The sequence below is a fragment of the Scomber japonicus genome, chromosome 20 (genome assembly GCF_027409825.1).
Source record: "Scomber japonicus isolate fScoJap1 chromosome 20, fScoJap1.pri, whole genome shotgun sequence".
Classification (NCBI taxonomy): Eukaryota; Metazoa; Chordata; class Actinopteri; order Scombriformes; family Scombridae; genus Scomber; species Scomber japonicus.
In genome coordinates, this window is record NC_070597.1 from 1706366 (window position 1) to 1717123 (window position 10758).

The window sequence follows — 10758 nt, forward strand, 5'->3', positions numbered from 1 at the left end:
GTAAACAGTTAACATTGTGAGAAGAGTCTCTTTTGTCCCAGTAATGGAGCAGAGTCCCCACAATGTAGATGGATGTCAGGTTTGGGGCCCAACAAAGTCATGTCAACAGGAACACACACACATACAAAGACATCATGTTTCCACTAGTTCAGAAAATAGTTTTATCAGTGTTAAGCAGCAGCTGTTCAGTCATTTATTAATATTTGTGATATTAATACAGTTCAGACACATCAGAGCATCCAGACTGACTGACATCAAGATTTTCATCAGATCCTCTCAGCAGAACTCTGATGATGAAGGTAAGTTTGTGACTTTAAACACCTGACTGAATTAATATGAACAAATGTCTGTGGTGATAAAATAGTTTATAAAACTTAATTTTCTGTATTATCTCTGCACCTTTAAAATTTCACTCTGTGATTCTGTTTAAAAATCCACAAAATCCCGAAATACTGAAATAGTCAGTTGTTTCAACAAAATTTGACGTGAATCTTCTCTGAGTTTAGTGTTATTTTATTTTGTGTGTGCTGCTGTGTTTCTGTTGCAGCTGGTTTCAGTCTTCCTCCTCCTCCTGGCTCCAGTGTTGACCTGCTGCTTACCTCTCGTCCTCCCGCTGGACTGCAGTGACATCCATAACAATGACAACAGCCAACTCAGTGGAGTGTACACCATCTATCCCATCGGAGCCACGTCTGCTGTCCAGGTACACTTCATCCTCTCTGGGACACAGTTAGAAGATGTTGGTTCAAAGATGAGTCCATCACCATGTGAAGACAATTCAGGTTGATTCTACTAAACCAGCAGATATAACTGGAGGCTCTGTTGAAATGAACACGTTCCACCACTAGATGTCTCTGTTGTCCATTAGTTCCATCTAGTTGTATCCACATACTGACGGTATGTCTGAGCTTTCAGATGAAGATTTGACACAATGGATAATAACAAGATTTTGAATCTCTCATTTTTTAACATGGTGTGTCTCCCTTTTGTTGTGGCCACCTGAGTCAGGTCATAAGAAGCCAGTGTTTGGTTTGTCTGTTCTGGGCTCCTGTAGAAACATGGTAGGCTCTGTGGAAGAGGACCTCTGTAGATATAGAGGTTCATTCTATGCTAAAATCACAACAATTCTTATTTTCAGGTTTTAATACACTGATAAAAACATAATTATGAATATTATAATCAATGTCTGACAATACGTCCCCTTAATCTTAAACACTGGTCCTTTAATGGGGCAATAATTTTCAAAATAACCACCAGCACACTTATTAGAGGGCCTGAATTTAGAGATTGAGACCAGAATGACTCGTTGAAAACAATGACTGACTCAGTATTTCTAGAAAGAAGTTGAGACTTGTTGAATAGGAGTCACTCCTCCTGACACTTTAAGGTGCTTCAGACTCAAGACGTGGCAGCTGCTGATTGGTTGAATATAGTTTTAGTAAAGAATCATATTTACTAATGAGTAGTGTGTTTGTGTGTAGGTGTACTGTGACATGGACTCAGCAGGAGGAGGCTGGACGGTGAGTTTTTGAACAGAAGTCATCAAGTCACAGCTGAGTGGTTTTCAGTATGAACACTTCCTGTTTGACCGTCATAATAACCCCCAGGTGTTCCAGAGGAGGATGGACGGCTCGGTGAACTTCTACAGGCCCTGGGATCAATACAAGAAGGGCTTTGGTAGCGCTGCTGGAGAGTACTGGCTGGGTGAGAACAGTCATGTGACTTCATGAAACTCTCTGTTCATTAAAACAAACAAACTCTGCAGGACTTCATGTTTGTGTGTTTTCAGGCCTGGAGAATCTCTTCCATCTGACTCTGAGGAAAAAGTTTGAGCTGCTGGTCGACATGGAGGACTTCAGTGGGAACAAAGCGTTTGCTCGTTACTCCTCGTTCTCCATCGACCCAGAGTCCCACGGATACAGACTGCATGTGTCTGGATTCACTGACGGAGGAGCAGGTCAGTTATTGTTAGCAGTTAGTACGTCTGTTTGTCTGATGTTTGGTTTCCACATGGAGACACTGAGGATTTCTGTCCTTATATTGGATTATTTCTGTGATTCCTTCAGCTAAAGACAGATTCACAAAGATTTTCAGCTCAGTAACAACAAATCTGTGTTCTGCTCATGTTTTATTAATTACATGAAGCTTTGGTTTTTATAAACATATTTAAAGGAAAAATGTAAATGAGCCCCAGTAGGTTTCAGGTGTTTTTATCCCTTCAACCTTTTACAGTTCTTGTCTACATGACATACTGCATGTTGTTATGTTACAGTAGCAGCAGCAGATGCAGTACTAGTAGTAGTGGAAGTATTTGTACAAGTGGTGGCCATAGCAGTAGTACTGTATTAGTAGTGACAGTTGTAGTGTTAATAGTTATATAACATTATATAATATGGTGTCATTAGCAGCAGTGTTGTGATCATACACTTGTTGTTTTCTTGTGTTTCTGTAGGAGACGCCCTGAGTTTTCACAACGGACAGAAGTTCTCCACCTTCGACAAAGACCAGGACACCGACGGCGGTAACTGTGCCAGAACCCGCCTGGGGGCGTTCTGGTACAACAACTGTCTCTATACAAACCCTAACGGGGTTTATCGCTGGGGGGCTGATGGCACCATCTATAGTGTAGGAGTGGACTGGGCCCAGTGGAAGGGTCATAACTACTCCCTGAAGACCATCAGCATGAAGATTCGTCCTGTGCAGTAATTCTCCAGAACGAACAAACAGAATATCTGTTGATCTCTTTCTTTCTTTCTCTCTGATCTAATCTGTAACCTCACATATTAATCAAATAAAGATTTCCAGCATCAATAAAAGTCAGAGTGGAGTGTGTGTGTGATTAGCTGCTGGGTGTAAAGTCTTGTATCTAACAGCAATTCTCCCCCAGGTTGAGTTTCTCTGTCAGTTGTAGCTGTATCCCAGCAGAGGAAGCTTCTGACCCTGTTTGGCCTCGAAGAAGGTGAAGGACAGAGTGATGGTGTCCACTCGCACCGTCCTCGGGTCTTCGTCAAACTCCGGGTTGATGTAGAAGAAGACGGGACAGAATATAAATATACAGCTCCTTTAATTTACTACTATAAACTAAAGTATTTAAGAGTATTTTCTGTTTTCATTTTACATTATTAAAGGGATATCATCTTCCCTGCTAAATTTAAAAGATGAGAGCAAGTCTTAATTTCATCACAACACAATATAATCATCTGCAGGGATTCAAATCAATGAAAAATGTCCATCACAACCTGCAGCCAATCAATTGTTTTGAATTATTCAATGGAAAATTACCTAAAATATGAATTACTGTAACCTCAATTACAATTAAAGCTGCAAGCAGCGTTAACGGGTCCTCGCACCCCTCACACCTTGGGCCGCACTGCAGTCTGCAGGTTTGCACAGCGGGCACGGTGATGTCTTTGCATCCGGGGTTTCATTGAACATTGTGTGATGGGGTTAAACGACACTTCCTGTGTTCACTATGTGGCGCTAGAGAACACCCACCAATCATATGTCAAAGTTTCTAGATCCGCCCCTGCAGCCTTTTAAGATAAGATCATCCTGTATTAGTCTATGATGGAGAAATCTACATATATAGAAGGAAAGTGAGTCGAAATCCACATGTGAATTTACATTCGGATGTTTCAGATTAATCAGACTTCAAGTCTTTATTATAATGTTGAATAGAAAAGAAACAAGTGACTTTTATATGAGTTTTATACACTGAAACATCACAACCTTTACAGAGAGTAAACACATCCTGAAGAGTAACATGACACCATCTGACCTGACTGACTTTCCCCGTTAGACCAGTCAGACTTTGTACTTTGATACGAGTGAACTTTAACTGTCATTTTTCATCAGTGATTCAATGAGGAAACAGCAGCCTGCACACACACAGGACCGATGAAGAAGAGATTAGGGTGTCTGCAACACCACACCCAGCAGGTACAAGGAAACTAATAATGTCTTGCATGCTTGGTTTTCCCCCACTTACCATCAGAATGTAGTACAAAGACATTCTTGATTTATTGCCAGACACACACAAACAGAATTATTTTTTTCTAATTACATCCTCATTCCTGTTTTGACAGCAGTTTCTGTCTTTAATCAGACATCAGAATAACAGTCTTAATCCTTCACAATCCTTTTTGATTCACCTCATTTACCTCGCAAATTTACTAGCTGCATCATAAACCATATTTTTGCTTTATGATAATAATGCAGTACTTGAATGCTTGTTTGACATGAAACTTTTTCCACACTTATTTCTGAAGTATAGAAGCATATACTAGCCTTGTTTACAATAGCTTCACTTTGTCCTGTTGTCTTGGTTCATATGAGTTATACTAACCTGTGGAGTTTCACACATTCAGGGTTTCTCACTATTCTTGTTATTGAAGCACAGATGCTGGCACAGACAGTGTTGGCAATGATTCATACAAAACAACACTGATGCATGCGAATGAGGATACAGAAATGTCAGCCTTACCGTCACCTGGTAGTCTTCTTCCTGGAGACATAATAAAATGAATGATTGCCAAATTGACCTCAGTCCGACCCTCTAGGGGGGTCTGGCCCTCCTTTGAAGGCATTTACTCAGGAGCTTTACATGGTGATGAATGTGGAGGTGAAAATGAAGGCCCATCACCTTCAGTTCAGCAAGTAAAGTCCATTTAATTTTATATTGTGTACTGTGTGTATAGTTTATGTCACTATTTAGTTTTAAACAATTAATGCATGTAATATGTCATATTGTATGGAAACACACTTAAAAAGACAAGAAACTGTTGCCTTATTTCATTGTGTGACCAGACACTTCACCTGGTGACCAGTCAGATCATGACGATGGGAACCAACAGGAGTTTGCCCCAAATTGTGGCAGCAGTGACACAGAAGAGGCTCCACATGCTCCTCATCCCAAACTGTACCAACTGCAGGGTATTTAACCTAATCATTGTTAAGATCATCAAGGAAAGCCTCAACAAACATTAATGACACTCCAGTTGGATTACTAAAATTACATTCTAGGCACTGATGTAAGACTAGATTAAAGGTTTTTCTTTTTTGTACAATGTCTGATAACTGTTTAATATTTAAGTGTACTTTAAGTGAACTTAAGAGACACTGTAAGCACTAATATCAGGCAGGATTGAGGATTGTTACTATATTTTTTCCCCCACAACTTTTGAACAGTGTATACCATACTGTGAAATTACTGACATAGAAATAAACAGTTTTGGCATCAATACTGTATCATTTATTATTATTTAGAGTCTAGATCTGGTACCACCCCATTTGAGAAAAGCTGCCCTCATGGCTGGACTGTAGAATTTGATATGATCAGTTTTCTGTGACTATCTCATTGTCTTCCTGTGCTGGTGGGTCCCGTTCCCAGTGTGAAAGCTATTTTCTCTATACATACATACAGTGCCTATAAAGTATTCACCCCCTTGGATGTTTTCCACTTTTATTGCTTTTATGAATTGAATCATGGTCAATGTAATTTGGCTTTTAAAAAAAACACAATAAAAACCTCTTCAGTGTAAAAGTGAAAACAGATTTCTTAAATATAAGAAGTAAAATAAGTGATTGCATAAATATTCACCCCCTTCAAGTCAGAACTGTCACTGTTGGTTAATGATTGTTATTAACTTGTGTATCTTTTTAACATCATTTGCACATCACTTTGTACAAGAAACAATAGATTTGTGACAATATATAGCCAAAGGTTGAACATGTTGTGTGTAAAATAAATTTGTACAAAGTAACATTGACCTAATAATGTATTGGTGCCATATTGACCCAAACTGGGTAGAATTCTGTGATTTTTAGATCTATTGTGTAGGACTAGATGTTACTTTCCCTTAGTTACACACATGAGGACTGTGTTGGATGGTCCAGTGAGTGATGGCATCCTCTGGGTTGTCAGTGGGCTCTTTCTTCCTCTGTGTTTCACTGATAGGCCCACAACACCTCCAGAGGGCTCAGCAGTGAATCACCTACTAGATGCCATCTACTCACTTGGGGCCAGGTGGAGTCCTCTCTCTTAATCTGCAGCCACTGGCTCCCCACTGCAGCGGCCCTTGAGAGGTCTCTGACTGCCTGTCGGACCTTCCCTCACACTCCCATCTCCTGGAGTAGCTTTGATGTTGATGTGGCTGAGAACCCTCTACAGCCTATTTCAGCCTCATTGTTGTCCATCAGCTGCCAGCTCTGTGTACCTCAGCTTCTTGTAGGCCTCCTCCACTGCATCCTCCCAGGACACAGTGAGGCCAACCATAGTATGGGGTCTGGTCTGAAGTTTGTTGACACAATCGCAGCTAGGAAGCAGAGCCTCTGGCCTAGGTCTGCCACCAGCTTCCAGTTGTGTACTCCACTTAGCCCTCCAGCATCCAGTCTTGAAGTGGCAAGTCTGGCCTGACTTTAGCCTTCCTGGACAAATGCTGTGGCTGGTCAGCAGGAGGTGGGGGGGAGGAAGGGTGTTGACATATGTCAGCTGCCTTTCCAGCACTGCTGGAAGACATCGTAGCACCTGGTTGTGCCAGCTGGTGTAAACCCACCAATGACAGCTTCAGCCCCCATAATGCAGTACTGGGTGTATCAGTGTTGGAGAAGAGGCCTACAATGGTTTCATCTGTTCCTGTGCTGAGGAGAAGAGGGTCTGAGGTTAGATTATTAACTTTCACCCTGTTCCACAGGACGCTCTGAATCCAGTGACATATGATCAGGTCAATGTTCGTGTCTAAAAGTTTGATAAAGAGTTTGAACTGAAGTCAGTGAACAGGATGTGAAGGTGTTTTGTGATTCCAAGCATTGCAGGGTGTGGTGGAGTGCTTTGGTTTCTGCAGCCTCAACTAACCGGTTGACTAACTAAACAAACTGATGGCTCCATCAGTGGTTACGTGCAATAATTCAAGTGTAACAGAATGATTGTTCTAATGTTTTCATGGGAGCAGGCTTTAGGGAAACTGGTCTGAATACCATTGAATAGAGTCATCCTTGATGACTTTGGCACAGGAATGATGGACTGGTAATTTGTACTTTTTATTTGTGTGTACACATACACGACTGTTGAGATTCACGGTACGACATAAAAGTTTCCCCACCAATGTTGAAACAGACCTACGACTTATATTATTAACTTTAACATTTAAGGTAGTTATTAAGGGAAATGTTTCCAGTTAAGACTTCTTGGTTGGATTCCTTCAATATAAATCACTTCAAATTGTTTCTCAAGCTTTACTTTTCTTTTTTCCTTTTTGTTTTTAATGTGACAAGTTAAAAGGATAATACACTAATGGTCTGTAATGAGATAAAAATGTTGTGATGACAAAGATTTCATAAGTTGTTTCAAGGTGATTTAAAAACAACTCATATTACCCAGAGACACAGCACACCTGCCACACAACACGCCCACTACCTGCTCACACTGGTGAGGTTCAGGCATGAGGAGTGATTATGTAGGATTAGGTAGAATCTTTGGGATATAAATACAGCTCAGACACATCAGAGCATACAGACTGAGTGATATCAAGATTTTCTTCACATCACCTCAGCAGAACTCTGACGATGAAGGTAAGTTTGAGACTTTATACACCTGACTGAATTCATATTGATCAGGCCTTTCAGTTTGTTAGAGGATGTGTTGACCAGGGATCCATAATCATTTCAATTTTAATTTTAAGAGAAACAGTTGCTTAAAGTACGGGTTCACAGTTTTGAAAGGGGAACTGAACTGTTCTTTAACATCTTCTGTTTCATGTGTGCTGTTGTGTTTCTGTTGCAGCTGGTTTCAGTCTTCCTCGTCCTCCTGGCTCCAGCGTTGACCTGCAGCTACCGTCTGTATCTCCCGCTGGACTGCACTGACATCCGTAACAATGATAAAAGCCGACCCAGTGGAGTGTACACCATCTATCCCATCGGAGCCACGTCTGCTGTACAGGTACACTTCATCCTCTCTCTCCCTGTCCTGTACTGATAAATAAAGGCGTCTATGACAACAAAATCTTTAAAAAGTAAAAAAATTATAATAATAACTGTAAAACAGAAAGAAAGTAGCATCGTCAAACCATACAACCAATAAGTCAAACAGCAAAAAGCAATAAAATATACGTCACCAAAACCTGCGCTGCAAAAACAGACGGACCAAGAAATGTAGGTGTGTGAATGTTTTCATGTGAAAGAGTCCTAGAGTCTGTTTGAATCAAAACTCATCAGCGTCTGTATTCACAGTTCAGTAATCACTGCTACCAAGCAGCATCTTGTGGTCTTATTGATTTTACCAAAGATTTAACTGCTTTTAATTTGAAACAGATACAGGAAGTGGTGGCATTCGGCCAACCAATGGTATAACTTCATCACTCAGTCAGTTCTTCTGATATTCCAGTGCTTTGCATTGTGGGACACAGTAGGTGAGGTAGACTGGTCAGATGCATACTGGAGAGTATTGTTGGCATTCTGCACATGTTGCTTTTGTTAGCATTCTGCATGCTAACAAGCTTTTTGGACCATTTTGGCTCCACGGGACAAATTTCATACATTTGACTCAGTAATGACACTTCAAATCAAAGCTTGATAGGAATCAAATGGTTTTATCAGCACATGTCTTATTTAATCATTTAGACAGAGTAAATTTGACATTCTAAATTCATTTTTTCTGCATTTAAAAAACTCATTTTAGTATAATTATCTGAAATCCTTTGTTTAAAAACACATCAACTAGAGATTAATCAAGGAGGCAGGTACATTTCAGACCAATCATATCATGGAAATACTACTACTGAGTCCAATAAAGTAAGGATGAGTCTAAACATTGAAAAACTCTAGACTTCAGATCACTTTATCATTGATGAACCTGACAAAGAGGATTATATCATTTTGAAACAGTACTTTGCCTTAAAAATCATTAAATTGTCTGTTAGTGTCAGCAGACAGAAGTCAACATAAAATTCCTGAAGAAACTGTGACTGGGAAACAGACACATTATTCCTCCTCCTGACACTCTGGAGACGAGCTTTATGTTTTACTATGAGTTGGGTTCACTGACGTGGACTTTACAATACAATCTGATGCTGCTGAAGCTGGTGTATCTCTCCTCCACTGAACAACAACACTGGAGGCTCTGAGACACACTAACAGATTTCCTGGAGGTTGCATCTTGTTAAAAGTATTTTTTTTAAATGACCACCAGCACACTTATTAGAGGGTCTGAATTTAGAGATTGAGACCAGAATGACTCGTTGAAAACAAAGACTGACTCAGTATTTCTAGAGAGAAGTTGAGACTTGTTGAATAGGAGTCAGTTGGAGCAGCTAGCAGCTGTCAGTGACACTTTAAGGTGCTTCAGACTCAAGACGTGGTAGCTGCTGATTGGTTGAATATAGTTTTAGTAAAGGATCATATTTACTAATGAGTGTGTTTGTGTGTAGGTGTACTGTGACATGGACTCAGCAGGAGGAGGCTGGACGGTGAGTTTTTGAACAGAAGTCATCAAGTCACAGCTGAGTGGTTTTCAGTATGAACACTTCCTGTTTGACCGTCATAATAACCCCCAGGTGTTCCAGAGGAGGATGGACGGCTCGGTGAACTTCTACAGGCCCTGGGATCACTACAAGAAGGGCTTTGGTAGCGCTGCTGGAGAGTACTGGCTGGGTGAGAACAGTCATGTGACTTCATGAAACTCTCTGTTCATTAAAACAAACAAACTCTGATGTGACTTCATGTTTGTGTGTTTTCAGGCCTGGAGAGTCTCTTCCATCTGACTCTGAGGAAAAAGGTCGAGCTTCGTGTCGACATGGAGGACTTCAGTGGGAACAAAGTGTTTGCTCGTTACTCCTCGTTCTCCATCGACCCAGAGTCCCACGGATACAGACTGCATGTGTCTGGATTCACTGATGGAGGAGCAAGTCAGTTACTGTTAGCAGTTAGTACTTCTGTTTGTCTGATGTTTGGTTTCCACATGGAGACACTGAGGATTTCTGTCCTTATATTGGATTAATTGTGTGATTCCTTCAGCTAAAGACAGATTCACAAAGATTTTCAACTCAGTAACAACAAATCTGTGTTCTGCTCATGTTTTATTAATTACATGAAGCTTTGGTTTTTATAAACACATTTAAAGGAAAAATGTAAATGAGCCCCAGCAGGTTTCAGGTGTTTTTATCTCTTCAACCTTTTACAGTTCTTGTCTACATGACATACTGCATGTTATGTTACAGTAGCAGCAGCAGATGCAGTACTAGTAGTACTGGAAGTATTTGTACAAGTGGTGGCCGTAGCAGTAGTACTGTATTAGTAGTGACAGTTGTAGTATTAATAGTTATATAACATTATATAATATGGTGTCATTAGCAGCAGTGTTGTGATCATACACTTGTTGTTTTCTTGTGTTTCTGTAGGAGACTCCCTGAGTGTTCACAACGGACAGAAGTTCTCCACCTTCGACAAAGACCAGGACTCTCACAGCAGCATTAACTGTGCCAGACAGTTCCTGGGGGCGTTCTGGTACTACAACTGTCACGATTCAAACCCTAACGGTGTTTATCGCTGGGGGGCTGATGCCACTATCAATGCTGTAGGAGTGGAGTGGCAACACTGGAAGGGTAATAACTACTCCCTGAAGACCATCAGCATGAAGATTCGTCCTGTGCAGTAATTCTCCAGAATGAACAAACAGAATATCTGTTGATCTCTTTCTTTCTTTCTCTCTGATCTAATCTGTAACCTCACATATAAATCAAATAAAGATTTCCAGCATGAATAAAA

The 10758-nt window shown here is 40.6% G+C and overlaps 2 protein-coding genes across 2 annotated transcripts; both read left to right on the forward strand.

Annotated features, from left to right (window-relative positions):
- The first annotated feature begins 272 nt into the window (after positions 1-272).
- LOC128381928 (microfibril-associated glycoprotein 4-like) lies at positions 273-2816 on the forward strand. The gene is made up of 6 exons (XM_053341969.1): positions 273-299; positions 548-703; positions 1482-1520; positions 1608-1704; positions 1790-1957; positions 2453-2816. Exons 1-6 carry the CDS (start codon positions 291-293, stop codon positions 2704-2706), a joined length of 723 nt encoding a protein of 240 aa, XP_053197944.1. The 5' UTR covers positions 273-290; the 3' UTR covers positions 2707-2816.
- A 6592-nt stretch (positions 2817-9408) lies between these two features.
- LOC128381073 (microfibril-associated glycoprotein 4-like) lies at positions 9409-10758 on the forward strand. Its single transcript, XM_053341024.1, has 4 exons — positions 9409-9461; positions 9549-9645; positions 9732-9899; positions 10392-10758. Exons 1-4 carry the CDS (start codon positions 9435-9437, stop codon positions 10646-10648), a joined length of 549 nt encoding a protein of 182 aa, XP_053196999.1. The 5' UTR covers positions 9409-9434; the 3' UTR covers positions 10649-10758.